This window comes from Callorhinus ursinus, unplaced genomic scaffold (assembly GCF_003265705.2).
Source record: "Callorhinus ursinus isolate GAN/ISIS: 27379988/994484 unplaced genomic scaffold, GSC_fseal_2.0 scaffold14, whole genome shotgun sequence".
NCBI lineage: Eukaryota > Metazoa > Chordata > Mammalia > Carnivora > Otariidae > Callorhinus > Callorhinus ursinus.
Window position 1 is genome coordinate 569,037 of NW_027397076.1, and position 22,258 is coordinate 591,294.

At 58.0% G+C, this 22,258-nt stretch overlaps 1 protein-coding gene across 1 annotated transcript; it reads right to left on the minus strand.

Moving 5' to 3' along the window:
* Positions 1–546: 546 nt before the first annotated feature.
* MCM5 (minichromosome maintenance complex component 5) lies at positions 547–20,657 on the minus strand. Its single transcript, XM_025881758.2, has 17 exons — positions 20,548–20,657; positions 20,206–20,380; positions 18,445–18,571; positions 18,234–18,362; positions 15,097–15,269; positions 13,046–13,201; positions 10,879–11,045; positions 10,369–10,540; positions 9,269–9,380; positions 7,813–7,956; positions 7,384–7,449; positions 7,014–7,190; positions 6,268–6,380; positions 5,016–5,144; positions 3,881–4,023; positions 1,888–2,015; positions 547–934 (listed from the first exon to the last, which is right to left on the minus strand). The coding sequence occupies exons 2-17, from the start codon at positions 20,370–20,372 to the stop codon at positions 833–835; spliced, it is 2,205 nt and encodes a 734-aa protein (XP_025737543.1). The 5' UTR covers positions 20,373–20,380; positions 20,548–20,657; the 3' UTR covers positions 547–832.
* Between the last annotated feature and the right edge of the window lie 1,601 nt (positions 20,658–22,258).

Here is a 22,258-nt window from a genome sequence, read left to right on the forward strand (position 1 = left end):
CATTCACTCTTAGTGACTTCGCTCTAAGGCCTAGGGGGAATGCATGTCCCCAAATCCCAAAGGCCACTGGAGTCTCACCACACTGCCCCGTCACTTCCTGGGCACTTTGCTGCCACTTACCCTAAACACAACCCTGCAAAGCAGGGGTGGCATCCCTTCACGGATCAGGAAACTGAGGCACAGGAAGGTCTGGTGACTCAGCCGGTCGCAGGCAAACCCACGCCCCCCCCCCCCCCCCCCAGGCTGCTGAGGCACAGCGGGGGGGCCGCCAACCCTCCGCACTCTCCGAGGCATTTGCACACGGGCTGGGGTCCACTGGCAATGTCGCCACTGCCAGAGGCCAGAAACTGGCTGCACCGGCCCCACGGACCAGTTCAAGAACGCGGAGCCCGGAACGTAAAGGCCTCACCCAGGAGCCCGAGGGGCAGACGCAGGTCAGAAAGCCCGTTCGGGCCGGCTGCAAGGCCGGTCCTTCGCCCACACCTGCTCTGCAGGGATGGCAAGACGGGGGGCAGCCACAGGCCCCCCAGCGCAGAGCCCACAGCGTGCACACACATCACGGCTTTATTAGTTCCACAATCTTCCAAAGCACATCTCCTGGCCCTGCACCATAAGCAGATGCCCAGAGGCAGCAAGGCAGGCAGAAAGTTCCTTCCTTGGGGGCAGCTGGGGCCCCCTGCACTGGGGGGGAAGAGGGGGGAGCACAGGGGGCATTTCAAGATGCCAGTGGCGAGGCAGAGGACAGCGACGTCCCCAGGGCCGGGGGGAGGCTCCAGGGGGCGGGAGGGGCGACGCGCAGGAGGCCTGGGCAAGTCCATGGGGCCGCGGGGGCTCACTTGAGGCGGTAGAGGACCTTGCGCTGCATGCGATGCTGGATCTCGCCCCGTCGTAGCATGAGCTGCAAGACCTTGTGGATGGCGTGCTCCGGGTATTTCTACGGACACAAGGCCAGATGCGGGAGCGTGCCTCCCGAGGGGGCCCCAGAATACCCTGCTGGCTCACCGTCTGGGCTCTCCTATCCTCCCTGCTCCCAGAGAACATTCTATTCTGGTTTAGAAAAGGCCTTCACACCCGTCTCCGTCCCTCCTAAGAGCTCCCACATCCTTAGCACCTTCAACATGCCAGGCACTCTTCTGTACATCAACTCCCTCCCTCCCTGTGCAGCTAGTCCGGTGATTACTCCGGTGTTACAGGGGAGGAGCTGAGGCCCAGAAAGGCGAAGTCACTTGCTCAAAGTCACACAGCAATTAAGTGGCAGAGCTGGGACTTCAACGGAGTCCACCTGACTCCAGAACCCAAGCTGCTGACACCCTAAACTTCTCTAAGCCTCAGTCCGCTCGCCCACAGAATGGGCGTGGTCCCACCTGCTGCCCGAAAATGCTCTTAAGATTGAGGCAAGATGTACATGAAGAAGAGCTGAAACCAGAAACTGGTGGACTGCTCCTGTGGTTTTAAAGGCCACAAGTTCTCCACAGCATCTAGAAAGCCCCACTCCTCTCTCTCTGGGGTCAAGAGCACTGTCCTCCATGAGCTGGGCGGCTCACCCTCCTGGCTCTGCCCCTGCCCCCAGCCCCATAAAAGCCAGGCAGTGGGGGAAGGGATCGATGGGAAGGGCTGGGGGAGGCTGTCTGTGGTTCTACCAGAATGCCAGCCCCGTCCTCTCCCCTAATGGGACAGATAACTGCCCCCTCCCCAGATCGAAGCAGTCCCTAGGGCATGAATGACAGGAACAGGTCCAGGACAAGAAACAGCTGCCCTGTCCCCATCCCAGACTCGTCTGTTGAGCCACAGGACACGGCTGCTGGGTAGGTGGGAAGCAGGCTACGGGAGTGAGCAGGAGACCCCCCCCCGCCCCGGCCCCGCTTCCAGGCCCCAGGGAAGGCCTACCTGCTTGGTGAAGTCCTGGATGATGCTGTGCTCGGACACCTGGGAGCCGATGGCAAAGCGGCGCTTAAGCTGCTTCTCGATGCGGCTCAGCAGCTCCTGGTCCTCCTGGCTGGTAAAGCCCTCCACCCCTGTGGGCAGAGAGAGACAGCTGGGTGGGACCGGGGTGCCACGGATCTCAGTCTGCCTGTGGTGGGGCAGAGACCTGGAGAGACAAGGCCCCTGAGCCAAGAAAGAGGACTCAGAAGAAAAACTTGAAAAAAAAAAAAGGGGGAACAACATGTGGGGGACAGCGCAGGCCTGAGCACATGGCTCAGCAGAGCCCTGAAGCCAGGGGATGAGGCACACCTGTGCGGAAGGACGCTCTAGGCAGAAGGAATGGCGCGTGCGGGGAGGGAGAAACCTGACTTTGTTAAAAACCCAGTCCAGGGGATGGGGACGTGGCCAGACCAAGGGTCAGGTCCTGGGGACCCCGAGGCCATGGCACGGGTTTTGCTTTGATTCTGGGGGAGCAGCCAGTAGAGGGCTCTGAGGAGGGACAGGAGCTGACTTGTGGGAACACTGGTAACATAGGTCTCCGGCCGGTCAGGCAGCAGGGACAAAGTTCCAGGAGAAACAGATCGCAGACAACTGAAGCCCCCCGTGACACACGAGGGAGGCAAGGCACCCCAGGGAGCCCGGGCCAGCAGGAGGCTCCTGACTCCCAACTACTGATGCAGGGTGAGTCTCTCCTGCTGACCAAGGCCTACAGACAGATGCCTTGGGGTTTCAGCTAAGGAGAGGGTGGGGCATAGTCAGCGAAGCCACTGGGATGGACTTCAAGGCTTCAGGTTGAAAGGGGTCTGCAAGGCAACCTCCTACACAGCCTACAAGGCCCAACTCAAATTCCACTGTCCCAAATCACACCTGACCTCCATGCATCAGCATCCCAGAGAGCTCTCCGTTAGCAAATGTCTCAAAGGACAGAAATCTCCTCCTGGGCAGAAACAGTCTTCGCCAAGGGGAGGGTGGGAGTGATCCCTCTCACCACCCAAGGTACCAGCCACACCGGCCCTGGAACCTGCCAAGACTGCCCCCTCCCTGGAGGCATGGCACCGAGCCTTCCCTCTACCTAGAGGGTTCTCTACATCGCCCCCCGCAACACACACACACAGAGCCTTACGTCCTCATTTCACACCACTGCCTCTATGTCACCTGCACAGTGAGGCCGTCCTGACCAACCCCCTGATGGGGAGGCATCCAATCCTCCTCCAACACACCTGGCCTACCAGAACCACCCCCCCCCGGACTTTTGACTGCCTGAACCTGATCAATCTGCCTTTGCTCTCTCTCCCCCCACCTTAGAATGAGAGACCCACAAGGCAGGGACTTGAGATCTATTCCCTCTTAAACCCCAACACCTGGAACGGCGTCTGGCAAATACCACACCCCACTGGGTGAAGGAATGGATCTATCCCAGGAGAGCCTGGCACACAGTCAGTGCTCCAGAAAAATCTGTTGGAAGGCTGAGCCTGAAGCAGGCAGTGGGACTGACAGCAGTTTGACCGACACTGGCCTACGGGTTGAGAGATCTGCATTCTAGCTAAGCAAACGGCCATCCTGGCACCACGAGAAAGCCTCTGAGTGTCCGTCTTATTTCTAAGTGCCCAGCTGGCTTCTGGAAGGCAGCTGGAAGTCGAATGAGGGAAAGAGCTTTGGAAGCGCTCAAAATCGTTATGAGCTCACAAGCAGAGAGCTAGCATTCTCAGACAATGACAAAATTACAATCCTTAACGATTAACAGGGTCCAGACGGTTGTGTTCAAGGGTCTGGAAGAGAAGCTGCTGCTTCTCATCTGGCAGGAAAATGGCTGGGGGCAGAACGGGGAAGGGCGGCTGACCACCAAGAGGAAGCTCAGAGACAGTGGGCAACCACACAGGATCAACCAACGCTCTAGGCCTCCGGGATGGCGCCCGGCCCCACGGGACCCTCGGCCCCTGCCCCCGCGTGTGCTCACCTGACAGAGTGCCGGACAAGGCAGCGTCCAGCGTAGACACCTGGAAGAGCCGCAGAGCCTCCTCCACGTCGGCCTCCGTGGCGAAGGGCTGCAGCTTCATCTTGCTGAGGGCCTCGGCGATGCGCACGATGGCCTCCAGCTGCCTGCACGGGAGTGACGGGGTGGCCTCAGCTCACTCCCCGCCCCCGCCCCACGCAACTGTCAGGGAGGTGCCTGCCCAACGTAGGAAGGCCATGGGGAGACTGCCTGCGGTCCCCATGACCCGTCTCCCTTTCCTCCTCAGTAATGGAACCGATTTTGACTCCAACACGTGGCACCCAGCTAAACACATTTCCTGGCCTCTCCTACATCTAGCTGCGTCCATGTGACTAAGGTGTGACCGAGAAGTTCTAGGTTCAAACGTTTTGTGGGGATTTCAGGAAATGTCCTGAAAAGATAGGCCCTCCTTCTCCTTCCTCTCCTGTCACCTGGACTACAGAGGAGAAGGCTGACGTCCCAGCAGCCATCTTGGACTATGAGGACGAGCCCGAGTTGCCAATGACTCTGAGGAGCCATCACACCAGTCCTGGACCACCCACCCTCAAACATTTTTACATGAGAGAGAAATCAACTTCCAATTTGCTTACTCTACTTTATTTGGGTTTTCCATTACACGCAGCCAAATTCACTTCTAACTCATCCGTGCTGGCAGCAGGATGCAGCCCAGATAGGTCCAAGCTCCTAATCATTATACTCTACTGTATAAACTCACAAGAAGAGAAATTAAGAACTATGAAGACAGGTCCAGAGAAGGAAAGCAACTTTCCTACAGTCACACAATACGCCAGAGTCTAGGAGCCAGGTCTCGTAACTCCCACGAGTTACCCTCAGGCTTCCCTGCAATGAGGGAAGCCAGACAACAAAAGTCACAAAACAGGGTTCCAGGTTTTCTCAACCTTAAAACAAGCCAAGAAGTACGTATAATCAGAGAGACCACTGTCTATACTCCCAAAAGCCGCCCTGACCAACAGCCCATACTACGGGCCTAGACTGTGGTCAGCAAGGGACCCTGGCCCAGGGCTTGCTAGGCACACCCTGCTTTGTAAACCGAGGCCCATCCAGCCCGCCGGGGTCTGGCACTCCTGCGCCTGCTCACCGCACGGTGATGGGGATGTTGGACCGGCGGTCGATGTCCCGCTCATGCTGACGGGCTCCGCTCCGCATGATGATATACCGGTTCTTCAGTTTCTCTGCGGCCTCTGCCGACAGCCGGGGGCCACACTTCCTGCAGGACGGTGGGGGGCAGCTGTCATACAAGGCCAGGAAGGAATCTGGGGGCACCCACCGTGTCCCCCAGCCAAGTGACAGTCACTCATTCAGGGGAATGCCGAGATCACCTAATCCCACCCTCATTCTGAGGATGAGAAGACAGAGGCCGGAAGGAGGGAGTCAACTCCCCAAGGCCGCCCAGGACGTGGCATCAAGGTGGGGCGAGACAGCTGGGGCCAAGCCCCTGAAGACGGGGCCCTAAGGATTCAGAACTGGGACAAGGACCCAGGACTGCTGGGCAGTGCACTGCTCGGGACCCCAGAGGGAGTGAGTTCAGGACCCACCTGGATACAGCGCCTAACTTCCCACTGGAGGGGTCCTCAAAGATTCCCTGCCCTCAGTTTCTACCTCCAAGAGACAGCTGAGGGCGCGTGCGGGCTCTCGGCGCTGGGGCAACAGCGTGGCCTCTGGGGCCGGGTCCCTGGGTTCAAATCCTGGCTCTGCTCCCTCCCGCTTAGGACCTTGGACGAGTCACTTAACCTTTCTTTCCCTCCACTTCTCTGCCTCAGCCCCACCTGTAGAATGGCTCACTACAGCACCCTCAAAGGCTTTGGGACCGGGCGAAAGCTCAGTTACACGTGAAACACTCAAGAGGAATGCCTGGCACGGAATGGTGACTATACGCATGGTTACTGTTACTGGCAATCTGCGAGCGAAATAAGATGAATGTTTCCTCGGTGCGGGGCTCTGCCAAGCTCTCAATCATCTGTGCAGTACTCGGGAAGACCCCAGGCCACACCAGAGGCTCAGAGGTCACCCAACTTGCCCCAGGTCACACGGTGGGGGCGGACGTTACCCAGAGCCCACAGTCACACTGTCCACACTGCAGTGCCTCCCTGCACGGGAGAGTCCCGGGGGTCTGTAAGACCGTCTATTGCCGACACCCTTGTTTTAGCAATGGGGAAACAGTCCAAGAGCCACAGAGCAACCTACGCGAGGTCAGAAAGGAGCAGAGCCAAAACCGTAAGAAGGGCCCCATCTCAAGCACCCTGTGTGAGAGGCAGGCCCAGGCTTCAGGGTTCTCTCCCCCAGGAGAGCTGGGCCACCGCACTCCCGCAGGGCCCGTGTCCAGGACTCACGCTCGGCAGTAGGCAATGAACTTCTTCAGCTTGGCCAGGTCAACCTCACCCTCCACGGCCTGGGTCTGGGTCAGTGCACTCACGTGCAGAGTGATGACGTGTTTGGCCAGCATCTGGGGGGGCAGAGGAGACACTGGGTCAGCCCGCAGGCCCTCCTGAGCATAGGTCCCAACGCAGAAGTTGTGCAGACAGGGAGGGAAGCTGAGAACTCATGGAAAGGAGGACGCCCCTCTTTCCTTGTGAGCTATGAGCTGATCAGACAAAATCCCACAGCTGCCAGGGCCTTATCTGCCGCCCTAAGGAGAGCAGCTGCCTGAGAACAGGTCTCCAGCAAGGGAGGCAGAGCAGAGAGGCAGAAACAGAGAGCTCTGGGCACATCGAGCCCTGGATCCAGGTGGGCCTCACACCTCTAGGCTTGCCCACCACATAAGCCATTCCGTTCCTTCAGGGACGTTCTGACCGGAGCTGGGGTTCTATCACTTGCAAAGGTCAACTCCCCTGTTTCGTATACAAGGCGCTGAGCCCCAGGGAGAGAATGATTTACCCAACTGCGCAGCACAGCCCCGGCAGGAGGCAGGACTCTGGACCCCTAGTCCAGCGTTCCCTGCAGGCCGCAGCCCTGCCCCGCCCCGGGCTGCCCGCTTACAGGCAAGTCTGATGGGCAGGACTTTGCGCCAAGCCCCTTGTTTACCCTCCCCCAGAACTGTGGGCCTGGCTCCCGCGGCCCCAGCCAGCTCCAGACGCACCACATCCCTCTCCTCATTGTGCTCGTCCTTGACGATGAAGATCATGTCAAAGCGGGACAAGATGGTGGGCATAAAGTCGATGTTGTCCTCCCCCTTCGTCTCATCCCAGCGACCGAACACCGAGTTGGCGGCAGCCAGGACGGAGCAGCGGGAGTTGAGAGTGGTGGTGATCCCAGCCTGAGAGGAGAGAGAGCGGAGCAAACAAGAGAGATGAGAACCCAGGCACGCGTGTCTCCCGTGCATACACGAGTCCCTCCCATGCATACGCTCGCCCGGGCCGGCTGCTGCAGCCAGCAGAGACCGGGCCCGATCGCGGCCCCGGGCCAGCACCCTCCACGTGGCCGGGCCAGGCCAGACGGCAGCCGCGCACCTTGGCTATAGAGATGGTCTGCTGCTCCATGGCCTCATGGATCGCCACTCGGTCGTCTTCCCGCATCTGTGTGGGGCAGAAACATCTGTGAGGCCCGGGCGAGGGGGTGGGAGAGCGGGGCAGCCGAAGAACTACAGCAGCGACCAGTCCCAAGTCCCAACTCTATGCCTGGCCCACGGCAGGAATCAGGTGGCCTCTTGCCCTGGTGATAACGAGCCAGGTGGGCTTGGCTCTCCTCTCCCCTCTCTCCAGATAGGGAAACTGAGGCCCAGAGAGGTTCAACTACTTCAGGCTAATGACAGGCCCAGGACCAAACACCAGTCTCCAAGTCAGAGGCAGTTTCTGCTGTCGCAGCCCAGGAGGCTACACCTCCGGCCCCATGACAAGGTGCCACCCACCTTTCGGCCACCACCTCACCGTCACACCCACCTTGTCAAACTCGTCAATACAGACGACCCCCCCATCGGCCAGGACCATGGCTCCGCCTTCCATGATGAAGTTCCGGGACGAAGGGTCCCTCATCACTGAGGCTGTCAGGCCGGCCGCACTGCTGCCTTTCCCAGAGGTGTACACCTGGGGGACGGGGCGGGGGGGAGGGGGCATCAGGACATCACCCAGCTCCAGTGAGTCAAGGGCCCAGACTGATGTGGCTTGCCCAAGGTCACGCATCAAAGCTGGCTGCCGAGCCCAGAATAGAACCTGTGCTCCTCCCTGCGGGTGGGAAGGCCTCCCTAGGCACCAGTCTGGCCTGGTTCTCCCCCAGGGGGCGTCCACGTGCACGGTCAGCGGAGCCCCACCACAGCCCTACGAAGCAGCGCTCAGGGGCCCGCTCTCAGATGAGCAAACTGCGGCCCAGAGGAGAGGAATGCCACACTTCCAGGAGGCCTGAGGGCCGGGATGGGGACTCCTGACTCCTAAGGAGAAGCGTCCCCCTCCCCAGCCCCTTGTCGTCTCTGTACAGACGCGCGTGCCACAAGCTGGCACCCTGGCAAGTCCAGTGTGAGGTGGGCTTAGAGTGTAAAATACACACGCTTTCAACAGTGCTTAAAGAAAGAGAATGTAAAGCGTGCCGTGGTGTTTATATCAACCTATAGGCTAAAACAGTAACACTCTAGATAAAATATTAAAATTAGTTTCAACTGCTTTTAGTTTTTTTAACCAGGGCTGCCAGAAAACTGGACACCACCCCCATGGCCCATAGAGTAGCACCTGCGGGTCTCTATCACGCGGCTATGGCATGAACGCCTGGCACTTCTGATCGCCCAGACCACAGCTCCCCCCACACAGCCCTGTCCTGCTGGGTCATCTTCGCCCCACTCTGAGCCCCCAGGCCCACTGATCACTGCACAGAGAACCCCACCTACCACACACTCGGGGTCAAATCCCTGTGCTTGCACTTACTCGCTATGGGACCTTGGGCAAGAGTGAGCTATTCTGTACCCCAGTTTCCTCCTTTATTTAAAGGGATCACAGCACCCACCGCATAGTGAGTGGAACGTTAGGCCAGCAAATCTACGCAATGCGCTGCAAGCAGTGCCTGGCCCTTGATCTTCGGGTGCTGACCAATGTCATGATTTAGCAGGTGGATAAACGGGAGTCTCAGGGAGATAAGGCAACCTGCTCAAGGCCGGCAGCCAGCTAGCTACTGGCCAGGCTGAGACCCAAAGCCCATGCTGCCTCTCAGGCCACCCACCGCCCCAAACCACCCCACACCTGTTGGTCCCCTTCCTCCTCTCTGTGCCATCCTGACCCGCAGCCAAGAGGAACGAGGAAGAGACTCTGGTGAGCCGGCCCACCACGGAAAGCCCAGGGACCAGGTGGCCTGGGCTGCAGCCTGCCCTCCTAAGGGGGCAGCTGAGCGGAGTGGCATGTCCCAGGCACTCACCCCTATGGGAGAGCACTTCTCCACAAACTTCAGCAGCTGGGACTTGGCCGTGCCCGGGTCCCCCAGCATCAGCAGGTTGATGTCTCCTCGGCGGGTGAGTCCGTCGGGGAGCCTGGAGGACAGGCAAGTGGGCCAGGCTGGGACTCGGGCTGGTCACGGGGAGGGCTGGCAATGGGCCCCACAACCCGCACCACGAGCCTCGGTGCAGCAGGCAGGCGAGGGCTCCGGGCTTGGGACCCTCGTTCACAGCTGTGTCCGGAGCCGCACCCATGGTAACGATGGAGGAGAGAACTTGCCTCCAGGTCAGGGACGGCCAAGGACATGGCGCTCAGGGCCGGGTCACACACGTTAAAGGTCTGATCAGATAGCCCTCGTGGCTGAAAAGGAAAGGGGGGGCCCCCAGCGGCCCGTGCACAGCACAGTGTGACCAGCACCAGATGGACAGGATCCTGGCCCCACTGATGTGCCTCTCAGCAAGTCCCCTTCACTCTCCATGCCCCAACTTCCTCACCCCCAAAGTGGGCTTGGTCAGAGCTTCCTCTGACAGTGACTGTGAGGGCTGGCTAGGTGTCAGACACACGAAAGCGCTTGCAAGAAGGCCGGGTGCACAGTGAGGCCCAGTATGTGGTAGCTACTGGTAACGTTATCTTCCCTAGCTCTACTACTTTCTAGTTTCCAAGACGACATGGGCTGTCCTGCGAGAGCTAGGTTCTCACCTGCCCTGTTCCCATGGAAACTTGGGTCCAGAGAAGTGGTGTCTCTTGCCCAAGGTCACACAGGAAAAAGCGGCAGAGATTTCATCTCTGGTCTCCAGTCTCCAAGCCCAGAGCTCTGCCCACTGCAGCTGCTGGCCCCCCTCCTCCAGTCCACCCCTAGTTCAGGTGAGGGGATCCCTCCGGGTAGGAGAGCATGGATTAGCCACCAGCCGGCTGACAGCAAGCCTCGGAGTAGGGAAAAGGGCCTGGAAGTAGCAGGCAAGGCTGAGGGTCCCGGGAAAATGAGAAGAACATTCAAGTCCTGACCACTGGCAGCCATCCTCCTATGGGCCAAGTCACCCCCCCACCCCCAGATCCACAGATCTGGCGGGACTGGACCCCCACCTCTTTCGGGAACCCCCAAACAGCAGGCAGGCGATGGCCTTCTTCATGTCTGTGCCCCCGAAGATGGATGGAGCGATGCTTTTGGAGATGACCTCGTAGACATTGGGGAGGGCGGCCAGGCGCCGGAACTCCTCCTCTTCCTGAGGGGTCACGGCCCCGGCAAAGGTGCGGCCTGGGCGGGCCAGGGAGGGAGGGCACGTGAGTGCTGTGCGGGGCAGACCCCGGCCAGCCGGGTCAGGGCTCCCTGCAAGGCGGGGCCTCAGAGCCCAGCCGGCATAAGCCTGGGGAGACAGAGCCCAGCTCTCCCTGGCAGGAGTGGGCCTGTGCTTGCCATCCAGGGCGTGAGGGGAAAGGGGGTGGGAGGAGCTGGAGGGCCAGACCGTCGAGGCCCTTGGGAACCACCAGGAAGGGTGGGGACAGGGAGGCCAGGGGGCCTGACCATAATCCCGGAGAGAGACAGCAAGGGCTCGGCCCAGGGTATAGCACAGCTGGACCCCAAAGCCAACTCACCAGAGCCATCTGTGTCCACCTGGATGCCCAGGACACGGATGTAGGAGCTCCGGATGCCCACACCCACCCTATCACGGCCCCTGCTGGAAGTCAGGCCAAACTTCTTGATGGAGTAGATGCCCATGACGGTGACCCTGTTCCCAGGGACAACCCTGTCACACAGATACCTGAGGAGACAGGGAGGAGGGAGAAACAAAGTGAGAGCCTGGGGGGGGGGACAGCGAATCCCTGACCCTCTCACCCACGCTGTCACACTCACAGTCCACCTTAGCATTTGTACTCCAGATCTCTCCATCCCTCAGGGGCCCCCTCCCAGCATGCGTGGCTCAGCTGCCTACGGGATGGTGCTCAGCACCCTTGCTCATGGTGGTGGCCTGACCGTTCCCTGCCCTCAAGAGCTCTTTTGTTTCGCCGGCTGGGGCCCCAGGCCCCCCTCTCGGCTTGGTGCTAGCCCACCCCAGCCTTCAGAAGCCCCATCCCCATCGTATCTGCTGCCAGACTCACCACGGGGCTCCCCTTGGCCAACTCGGGGGAAGCCTTCCTCCTCAGGCCCCCTGGCCTCTCTGCAAGGGCCCCCCCACCACCACCACCATTTCTGCCTCTTCGGGGCTCCACGAGCTCAGGTACATCCTGCCTCTGGACGTCCATGTCCTCTTTTCAAAACTAAGACCCTGCAACAAGGAGTCTCCAAGTCGCTCCAGTGAGAACCAGAGTGGCGCGGAGGGCACACTGGGGCACGCATCTGCACTCTGCCACTTAGAAGCTGCGTGACCTCAAAGAAGTCACCGCACCGGGGCACCTGAGTGGCTCAGTCATTAAGCGTCTGCCTTCGGCTCGGGTCGTGGTCCCAGGGTCCTGGGATCGAGCCCTGCCTTGGGGGCTCCCTGCTCCGCGGGAGAGCCTGCTTCTCCCTCTCCCACTCCCCCTGCTTATGTTCCCTCTCTGTGTCTCTCTCTGTCAAATAAATAAAATCTTTAAAAAATAAAAAAAATAAAAAGGATGCAAACCATGTTTAAAAAAAAAAAAGTCGTCACCGCACCTCTCTGAGCTTGAGGGAAGGGGAGGGGGGCAGCGATAGAGTGACCGGACCTGCTCATACTGTGGGATCAAGTAAGGAAACAGACCCAAACGTGCTTTACATGCCAGAGTCACATCCCACAAAGGAGCGTCACTGTCACGGTTTCAGCCCTGAGAGGATCCTAGGGCGCCCCTTCCCATGCACCACTTTGTTTTTCTTCTTTATTTTGGAGACAGGAAGAGAGTATCTTCAGCAGGCTCCATGCCTGGTGCGGAGCCCGACACAGGGCTCGATCTCACGACCCTGAGATCATGACCTGAGCCGAAATCAGGAGTCAGGCAGTTAAATGACTGAGCCTCCTCCCAGGAGCCCCTTCCCATACACCACCTCTTACGTCTGGATTAGACTGCATAGAGAACCACCTAACAAACACCAAGTACTTAATTTGTACTACGGACCGGTACGAGACAGGTGCATTTTCCAATTACCATCTCCCGGCAGCCTAGCTAGAGATTAAGGACGGCCATCACGTCCGTGTTACCGCTGAGGAAACTTGAGCCTTCGCCAGCTCACGTAACTCGCTACCGTCGGGCCCCTCCACACTTCCACCGTTACTGACAAAGCTAACAGAAGCTCTGGACCCACTCCTCAGGAAAACACGCAGCACGGAACACCTGCAAGCACATCCAGCTGCGGCACCCCGGTCACATCTCCAAGCCTTCCTCCCAGGTGGCCATGGGACGACCAGACCCCAGCCGAGCACCTCTCCTCCTTCCCAACCGTTCAGCAAAATCCAAGGAACGACGTTATCAGAAAGCCCCGGGCACGGGCAGGTCAGGGCATCAGGCAAGCAGAAGCTCTCCAAGCTGCAGCTGCAGGAACTCTCACGACAGGGCCCGGGCTCCAAGCTCACGAAGCCATCAGCCTCTCAGAGTTCCGGGGGGCTCTGGAACTGCCGAGCGGGGGCTAAGTGCCTTGCCGATTTCGGGAAGACAGAGCGAGCGGAAACATATGGGAAGCACCGGCGTTCCAGTGAACAAGTGCTCCCGACCGAGCCATCCTCTGCTCCCACCGTGCTCACCGGGCCTCGGCCAGCGCCACCCGCCCCCGCGGACGCCCACCCCCAGCCCCAGCCCTTGCCTGCTTCACCTGTCACAATAGAGCTGCATGTGTCTGGGCATCTCGCCATGAGGCACTGCGTCAGGCAGCTCCTGCAGCTTGAGGGTCTGGAAGTCCACACACTTGCACTTGTCAGGCATGATAAAATATGGGTCCAGTGGGCACTTGGGGCGCCCGGCTTGGTCCCTGTACGGGGGTGGGGAGGAGAAAGGGTCACCAGAGCTCCCCTGAGAACCCGAAGCCCAGGGAGTCCATCCCAGGAGTCGGCAACAAGACCCGGCCAGCAAGTCGAGGGTCTCTGGGATAAGCCTGACAAGACCCTTAAGAAGAGGGCAGCTCTGCGGGGGACCACGAACCAGACCAGGAGTGCGGAGGTCTGCTGCAGGCCTGGCTCCTCCATTAATTTATGGGACACAGACAAGTCACGCTCTCAACCCCCATGAGGGTCTCAGTAGCCCCACAGGGAGAGGGGCCAACTCACCAATGACCTCACGAAACCCCCACTCAAATCCCAGGATCTCGTGGTGAGGGTCTGGGCACCTACAGACCATTCTCAGGGTCTAGGCCTCTCTTTACCTCCAAGCAATGGAGTCACGGTTCAACTACCATAACGGTGTTACTGCAAAGCACTCAGTCCGTGCCAGACCATGTTCTACAGGCCAGGGACCCAGCAGAAACAGAAGTCCCTGCTCTTACGGGGCTCACGTTCTCGTCAGGGGCCGGGGAGACTGAAAAAAGCCAGCCGACAAACGGCTGAGTGACCGAACGACAGCAGTGCCCCATGCTGTCGGGTGGGTGGGGAAGAGTGACCGGGTACGCGTGCACCGAGTGTAACATGGAGGAACCTCTGGGAGATGACGTTAGAGAAAGCTGACTGAAGGGAGACCAAGGACTGCGGAGGGCAGAGGGCAGAGGAAATAGCACGTTCAAAGGCCCTGTGCCAGAAGTGTGCTCAGTGATCCCAGGAACAGGAGCGAGGCACTGAGGCTGGGCCTAGACAGAGGGAGGAGGACCACGGAGGGCCGTGCCTGCCAGGACAGCGCCTGGCTTTGGATGACATGGAAACGACTGGGTCACCTGCAGGACAAAGAGTCCTCTCCACCAGCTGCGGGGTGGAGACGAGACTGAGGACGACCACTCCAAGTGAGGGAGCACAGCAGCATGGAGCAAGGCAGACGTGCCCAGGTGGTGAGAAAGAGCCTGATTCTCTACGTGCAATCTGAGGAGCAGAGCCAAAAGGACTTCTCAGTTGTCTGGATCCAAGTAGGAAGAAACACTCTGAGACCAAGGATTTGGGCCTGAGCACCTGAAAAGATGGTGCCTCCAACTGGGGTGCAGGGGAGGTTCTGTGGAAGGGGAGATCTGGGGGTGGGATGGAGGTCAGGTCTGTCTGGGGTGGGTTCAAATCTGCAACGTCCACTGGACACCTACATGGGGACATCCGGCTGCCGGCCGGCAGCTGGATCCAACCCTGGAGTTCAGGGGAGACACATGTGTGAGTGTCCTCTGCACGTGGGACCATCTTTAAAGCCCGAGATCACCCAGGGAGCGAGTGCAGAAAGAAAGCAGCGTAGCTAAGCCCCAGAGCACTGCAACGTTTAGGTCAGGAAGCTGAGGGGGACCAGCAGAGGCCAAGGAGCAATGTGAGAGAGAGGGCAGGCCCTTCAGATCAAGGGTGGAGATCATTTCCTGTAAGGGGCCAGAGAGCAAACCTTTGGTCTTAGGGGCCAAGAGGCCATATACTCTCCGCCTCTGCAGAGCAAACGTGGTCCATGGCAATGTGTAAATGTGCAAGCGTGCCATGTTCCTGGGCCAGCCGCCCCAGCAAGCCTCCAGACAGACTCATTCCACTGGACTGCTTTTCCCTCCCAACCCTGGGTTCCCCACAAAGACCGTCTGGGCGTCCTGGTGGGGACAGAACTCGCCAATGGAGGATACCAGCCCTGAGCCCCAGCGCACCAGCCTGTGCCACTCCCACAGGACACATGCCCTGCTGCAGGCCGGTCCTCCCCCTTCCCCCATCTCCCCCCAGATGTCACCCCCCCCCACCCTAGCCGCTGGGCCCCGCAAGGCCCACTCACGTGTTGCACTTCCTAGGCAGGGCGTAGCCCTCCAGGCCCGGGCGCATGGCGATGTTGCTGAGCGTGTTGCGGCAGCTCCGGCACTGGATGGAGATGCGGGTGGCCTTGGCGCGGACCCCGGACGCCGAGATGATGATGCCAGGGATCTTCACCAGGTGCGACATCATGTCCGACTGCAAAAGAGCCATCAAGAGCATGGTTGGTTAAAGGGAGACAGGGACAATGGAGATTACGATAAAAAACTCTTTTTCTGGGGCGCCTGGCTGGCTCAGTCGGAAGAGCATGTGACTCTTGATCTCAGGGTCTTAAGTTCAAGCCCCACAGTGTGCGTGGAGCCTACTTAATTTAAAAAAAAAAAAAAAACAAAACCTCACACTTCTAGAAAATCTTTTTCTAGTGCATGCTGAAGTATTTAGGGACACAGTGGCACTTCTGTAATTTACCTAAAATTTAACAAGTTCGCCTGGGAGGCTCAGTCGGTTAAGTGTCTGACTTTGGCTCTGGTCATGATCTCGGAGTCCTGGGATCGAGCCCCCCACCAGGCTCTGCACTCAACGGGGAGAGTCTGCTTTCTCCCTCTCCCTCCGCCCCTTCCCTCGTTCGTGGGTGCGCATACTCGCTCTCTTAAAAAATTGAAAAACAGTACTTTACCGAAAAAAAAAAAAAAGAAATAGCAAATAAAGCAAAATGTTAACCATTAAACCCAGGTGAAGGTATGTGAGATTCGTTCCACTATTCTATTTCCGTGTGTAATTTTCCATTAAGACAAAACAAAAAACAAGAAAAGTTCCTTTCATCACTTTCTTCCCGTTCCCAGTGGCTTCTCTGGGACGGGCAGCCTACGGGTTCGTGCAGCCTGGGACATGGCGGGCGGAGAAGGAAGGAGGCTGGCCCCTCTGCGACACGTAAGGGCAGAGGGGCCTGCCATGACCCAGGGACACAGAACTGTTGGAGCCGCCGCAGAGCATGGTTTTTTAGAACACAAGCCACAAAGCTGCAGGTATCCTGGCGCTGCAGAATCCCGAGCTGGAAAGGACAGGGGTTGCCTCGGCCCCTCCAAGCCATCCCAACAAGTGACCCTTCTAGAGGGGGATCCTCCCAGATCACAGGAAACCCATCAGCTGAAACAGGCCGTTCACTGGGTCCTCCAACAAGTCTGAGAGTAGGAAGCGTGTCCCTGGGGGGAGCTGAGGCTTGGCTCCCTGACCAAACAGCTGGCCCCCCAAAGCAGGTCCAATGCCACTTCCACAAAGAGGCAAATGCGTGACACTGAACTCGATTCCAAACATCGTCACGGAGCCCCTCCCTGGTGCTGGAAAAAGACAGATAAAACTCACAAGCTCCAGAGCCCACCACCCTGCTTCTGGAACCACCTGCCATCGTGCAAAACAAAGGCGGCCTGACAGGGGCCCCAAAAGAGCTGCAGGATGTAGGGACACAAGCAAAGACCAGAGCATGCCCTCTGCGTGCAACACATGACGAGGAGATGCCATTAGCTAAATGGGTGACACTAGGGCCCCATTGTGGAGCGTGCCGAGCAAAGGCATGTGCATCACTTCCCTAGATTCTAACAAGAGCCCCATGACAACCACTAACGTCCTGACCAGCATCACTTCCCGCTCACTGCTCTCCTGCTACTTTATCAATTCTCCACGTGGCAGCCAGAAGGACTGCTTGCAAATGGAATCGGCCCATTCTACTTGAACATCTGCTGCTTTCCTACTGTGCCTCCTACAGAATCCAAGCTCCTTTCCATGGCTGGAGAGGCCCTGGCCCTCAAGCCTCTTCCCCCTTCCCCCAACCCTCACGCTCACTGGGGTCCGGTCACACTGGCTTCTTCTTATTCCATGAAGCATGCCACTGTCCCTACCTCATTGCCTTTGCACCTGCTTCTCCCTGAGCCTGGAATGCTCTTCCCTTGGGCTGTCATGCAGCTGACGACGCATCACTCAGACTCACTACAACATCACTTCATCGGAGGCCTCCTCTGACCACCATCTATCTCCCTTGGCCATTGTCATGTTTAGCTCGTTCCGCTTTTCTTCATGACTGTACATGGCTCCTGAAGCCATCATGATGTCCCTTACCTGGCTCTCCCCTCAAAAGCTCTGTGAGAAGCAAGACCCATCTGTTTACAGTCAGGGTCTAGCCCAGCACCTGGGGCGTAGCAGTCTTTAGTATTTGTCGATTAAAACAAATCAACACCAGGGGCACCCCTGGGTGGCTCAGTCAACTGGACGACTGACTCTTGCTTTCAGCTCAGGATCAGGTCATGATCGGTCCCCACTCTGAGCTCTGTGATGAGTGGGGAATCTAGTGTGCTTGTCTCTCCCCCTTGCTCCTCCCCCCGCGCATAGGCTCACTTGCACTGGCTCTCAAATAAATAAAACCTTTAAGAAAACATACACCTGGGGGCGCCTGGGTGGCTCAGTCGTTAAGCGTCTGCCTTTGGCTCAGGTCATGATCCCAGGGATCAAGTCCTGCATCCGGCTCCCTGCTCGGTGGGAAGCCCGCTTCTCCCTCTCCCCGCTTTTCCCTCTCTCCCTGTCTCTGTCAAATAAATAAAATCAAAATAAATACACACACACTCCCCCCCCCCCGGATGACAGCTGGCTCTGTCGACCCCTCCTGCTTCCCGATCACTCTTTAGCCACGCTGGCTGTCCTTCAACACGGCCTTGAACATACCAAGCCCTCCTCGTCCCTCAGGCTTTGCAAGAGCTATCCTCCACCTCCCTAGGGTGATCTCCCAGCTGTCTGCCCGCTCAGGTGGTTCTCCACCAAGGAAGCCTTCTCTGTCTTTCCCAGAGGCAGAGGACGACCCCCTCACCTCAATTTCCTCCACTGCACTTACGATCATCTACGACCATCACGGGTGACATTCGCTGGTTTACTCAGGTGTCCCCCAACAAGAACTTGTTTAGTTCAATATTGTTTCTCCATGACCGACTCGACGCCTTGTCCACAGGAGCTCACTTGTCCAGTGAGTTAATTTTACCAGGGAAGAAACGGGCTCAGAGAGGCTGAGTGAGCTGCTCAGGGTCACACAGCTGGCACTCGGGTCTGCCCGTGTCTGAAGCTCCTACACACCATGCAGCAGCCACTGTCACCCTCCGACCAGCCTCTAAGTGGACCCACCTTGAGACTACGAATGCTGGATGGGCTGGCATCCGACTTGAGCATGACCTGAATGTCCTGGAGCACCTCCTCGCCCGTGGGCCGGGGCCGGGTCACCTCATCAGCCACCTCCTTGGCAGCTTCCTCTAGCTGGAGAAGAGGAAGGCGACAACTGTTGGTGACCAGAACAGGTGCCCAGCCCTGGGGGATTCAGGGATGGGGTCCCACTCACCAGCTGCAAGTGCTCGGCTGGCTGCTTGTACAAGTAGTCAGCCAGGTCCTCGTCGAAGCTGGCCAGGTCTTCCATCTCCACTTCGACCCAGTACTCCCCCAGATTGTAATGGCGCTTGAGCTCATCCCTGGTGTGGGAAGGTAGCAGGGTGGGGGCAGGGCAGGGTGCAAAGAAGAGGAAATCAACACTGGCTGAGGTGCACCTACACCCCATATTTGCCCGCACCATCACCACCACTACCCCCACTCCTCCTCCCAAACACACATCGAGGTCCAGAAGGCTCTGTGACATAACCCTATGGAGGCTCCCTGCTGCCCACAGAGGCATCCTCCAAAAACAGCTCTGTGGAAACAGTCCACAAGATGGTTGAAGGAGATTTCAACACTTAAACGACAGGGCTGTGTGCACAGGTCAGTTTGGGAGACTCCGTTCTTTCCCTGCAGGACCCCTGGAGCCTTTTAGTTTCTCTCAGAGACCAACAAAGCACAAACCTCAAACTTGGAGACCACACATAACAGTGTGTCTGTCTTATCAACCACCAGATGGACTTTTTACAGAGCATCCCATGGGACTATTGTCCCAAAACACACTTAGGGACCACTGACCTGTGCTACACAGAGCCCTCTCCTCAGACTCATCTCAGACCTCATCCCCTCCGACCTTATGTCCCAGGACCACACGGAACGGCCATCCTGGCCCAGAAAGCACCTTGCTATGAACAGGCCAGCCATACTCTCCACCCAGACATGCAACTGCTCCTACCAGAAATGCCCTCCACGCCTGAAACTCTTCTCTCAGCCGAGGGTCAACCTGGGCTCCTCTGAAAGCCCTCCTTCACTCCCCTTTTATGTTCCTCCTTTGAGGCAACTGTCACCTTGTAACTTATCTCTTCACCTCTATGCCTTGCCCCCACTGACTTAGGAGCTTCACTGACCTATGAGCTTCTAAAGAGCGAGCAGTACGGAGTCTCTTCACCTCCGGATCTCAGTGCCTAGACACAATGCCTGGCACACACATGGTCGATGCCAGCTGGTACATGAATAAATGGGAGGCAGAACTGCTCCCGTCCATTTACTGATGACACAGAGAGTCCGTTACTTGAAGTCACTCAGCTAGTAATTGGCCACGCCCAAGCCTGGACCCACAAATTCACCTTTCTCTGCATTTTAAGGTGCTAGAGATAGAGGCTGGGCCTATGAGTATTCGGCATGATGCCACAGGTTAGACCATGACTAAGAGCAGGTTCGGTGGTTAGCCCAGCACCTGAACAGTGCCTGGCACACGGCAGGTGCTGATCAACAGAAGTTGCAAGACTGGAACGAATGCGTAAGTGAAATAGAAATAAATCGAAACCATCTTCACTTTCGGCACACGCAGAGAGTTTAGGAGACATCATAGAGACAGGACACAGGAAAACAAGAAGGACGTGAAGAGCGAGTCCTGGATAAAGAACCAAAGGGCCCAAGAACTCCTAGATGGTTGTTAGGGGCCCACTCAACAGGTGGCCACTCGAAAGTTAACTTCAGGTATAAAATGTACAAAACCAAATGTCACACCGGTGCGGCCGGGATGACGCTTCGGCTGGGACCCAAATCCTCAGACCTAGGACAGGCTCCTTCACCTCTCTGGACCCGCATCCCCATCCGAGCTCGAGGACACTAAAAGGCTCTGAGTGCAGACGCGTGTTCGCACCGGGTGTGTTTGCTCCTCACCCGGGAGTGTGCATGCCCACCTTCCCTCCGGGCCCGCCCCAGCCCGCACCTGTATTTGAAGGTGAAGCCCGTGCGGTCGGTGCCCACTCGGTACTGGCGCAGGAACTCCTTGAAGCGCCTCTGCAGCTGCGATTTGCGGGCCTGCCCCTCGTCGGCCGCGGTGTCCCCCCCGAAGCTGTCGCTGTAGAAGATGCCGAGGTCGTCGAAGCCCGACATGACTGCGCCTGGCGCGGGGACAAGCAGCTGGAGCAGGCCGGGGGCTCGCTCCCAACGCGGGGCGGGGGGACCCCGGCCCTCCCAGAAGAGAGACCCTGCCCACCGGCTGCGCCCTCAAGGGCGAACGCCTGCACACTCCCCGACCCCCACCCACCCCCAGACCCGCCGGTCTCACCTCCCCGTTCCCGCACTACCGGGACCCAGGCACACAAGGACGTCCACACCCTGCCGCCGAGTTTCGCGGGAAAAACGAGACGCCGCGTTCGGACGCCGCAGCCGCTGCGCCCCGATTGGCTCGCCGGGGTCCCGCAGCCAGCGATTGGACCGCTCTGCGCCCGCGAGCACCGCCTCCCGGGCAGGCCACCGGAGCGGATTGGCTGCGGGGCGCATGACGTCATGCCCCTGGCCTCCTTCCGGGCTCCATTTTGCAGGCCGGACAATTTGGCGCGAAACTTCTGCCCCGGGAGGAAGCGGCGGCGCTGCGGGCGCAAAGATGGCGGCGGGGAAGCCTTCCGGCCCGGGCGGCGAGTGCGTGCGAGGGCTTCCTGTGTACACCCCTCGAGCCTTTTTACAAGTCTTCTGGGAAAATGACCGCCTGCAGAGCCAGGGCCAGGAAGATCTGGGGGTTCCAAAAGCCGTCGTCGCTCCCGGCGGGAGCCCGCTGCCCTCTGCGCCCAGCCCTCCCTGTCACACACCCTCCTGACGTTGGAGATAGTCAGAAATAAGTCAACGCTGGGCCCGAAATCGTCCCATCCTTGCGACTCAAGGATGTTTTCTTAGACCCAAAGGGTGATACCTTTTTTCGTTGTAGATTTCTCATCCCTTGGCAATGCTTAAAATTTGCGAAAATTCACGACCAGATACCCAACCTAGCTTGAAAAACAGATTTGGCAAAACTCGGCGTTCTCCAGCAGCGTAATCTCTCTTCCCTTCTTTTCCATTCCCACTGTCGAGGAGGAACAACTGGAAATTTTTTATCCCCTTTGCCACAGTCTTGGAAACATTCCCGCGGAGTATGTAAAATACGTGTATTTTTTACAGTGTATAAAACACAAATGAATCTGACACTTGCTTTTCTCATTAATACTTCATGGAGGTTCCTCTGAGGACAGAACAGACTTAACTCATTCTATTTTTTTAATTTTTTTATTTTTTTAGTATTGGGGCGCCTGGGTGGCTCAGTCGTTAAGCCTCTGCCTTCAGCTCAGGTCATGATCCCAGGGTCCTGGGATCGAGCCCCGCATCGGGCTCCCTGCTCCGCGGGGAGCCTGCTTCTCCCTCTCCCGCTCCCCCTGCTTGTGTTCCCTCTCTCGCTGTGTCTCTCTCTGTCAAATAAATAAATAAAATCTTTATTTTTTAGTATTCTCTGCACCCAACGTGGCACTCGAACTCAGGATCCCGAAATGAAGAGTTGCATGCTTTGGGGACTGAGCCAGCCAGGTGCCCAACTCATCGTATTTAACAGCTGATTCTCCATAGTATGAATAGAATACAGACTATTGGGCCATCTTCCTGTAAGTAGAATCAAGGTGATTTGTTTCTCTGTCTCTCTCCTCCCTCCTTTCTTTATCACTACAAGTAATGAACATTGATGTCCCTTTCACAGAAAGCTGGGAAGTAGGCTTAGGGTGGGAAGAGCTACAGCTATTCGAATGCCTGCTCTTGGCCAACAGAATCTCATAAACTGTGGCTCCTGGGCCTGGTTGCACTTTGGAATCTCTCAGGGAACTTTTCACAAACAGTATTCCAGAGTCCTGCCCCAGGTCTCCAGGCTCAGAACCTCTCAGGGTGGGGCCCAAGATCCCCCAGTGATTCTGACACCACCATCCATGCACTGGCATTTAGATACCCCTGGGCCCTCCACCGGCTGTGGGAGGTTAGGTGTA

Coding starts and splice junctions, on each gene's coding strand:
- MCM5 (XM_025881758.2), bottom strand. CDS start 20,372: ATGTCGGGCTTCGACGACCTCGGCATCTTCTACAGCGACAGCTTCGGG. Junction 7,450..7,812: donor GTATTGACGAGTTTGACAAG/GTGGGTGTGACG, acceptor TGCCCCACACAG/ATGCGGGAAGACGACCGAGT. Junction 7,191..7,383: donor AGACCATCTCTATAGCCAAG/GTGCGCGGCTGC, acceptor CTCTCCTCTCAG/GCTGGGATCACCACCACTCT.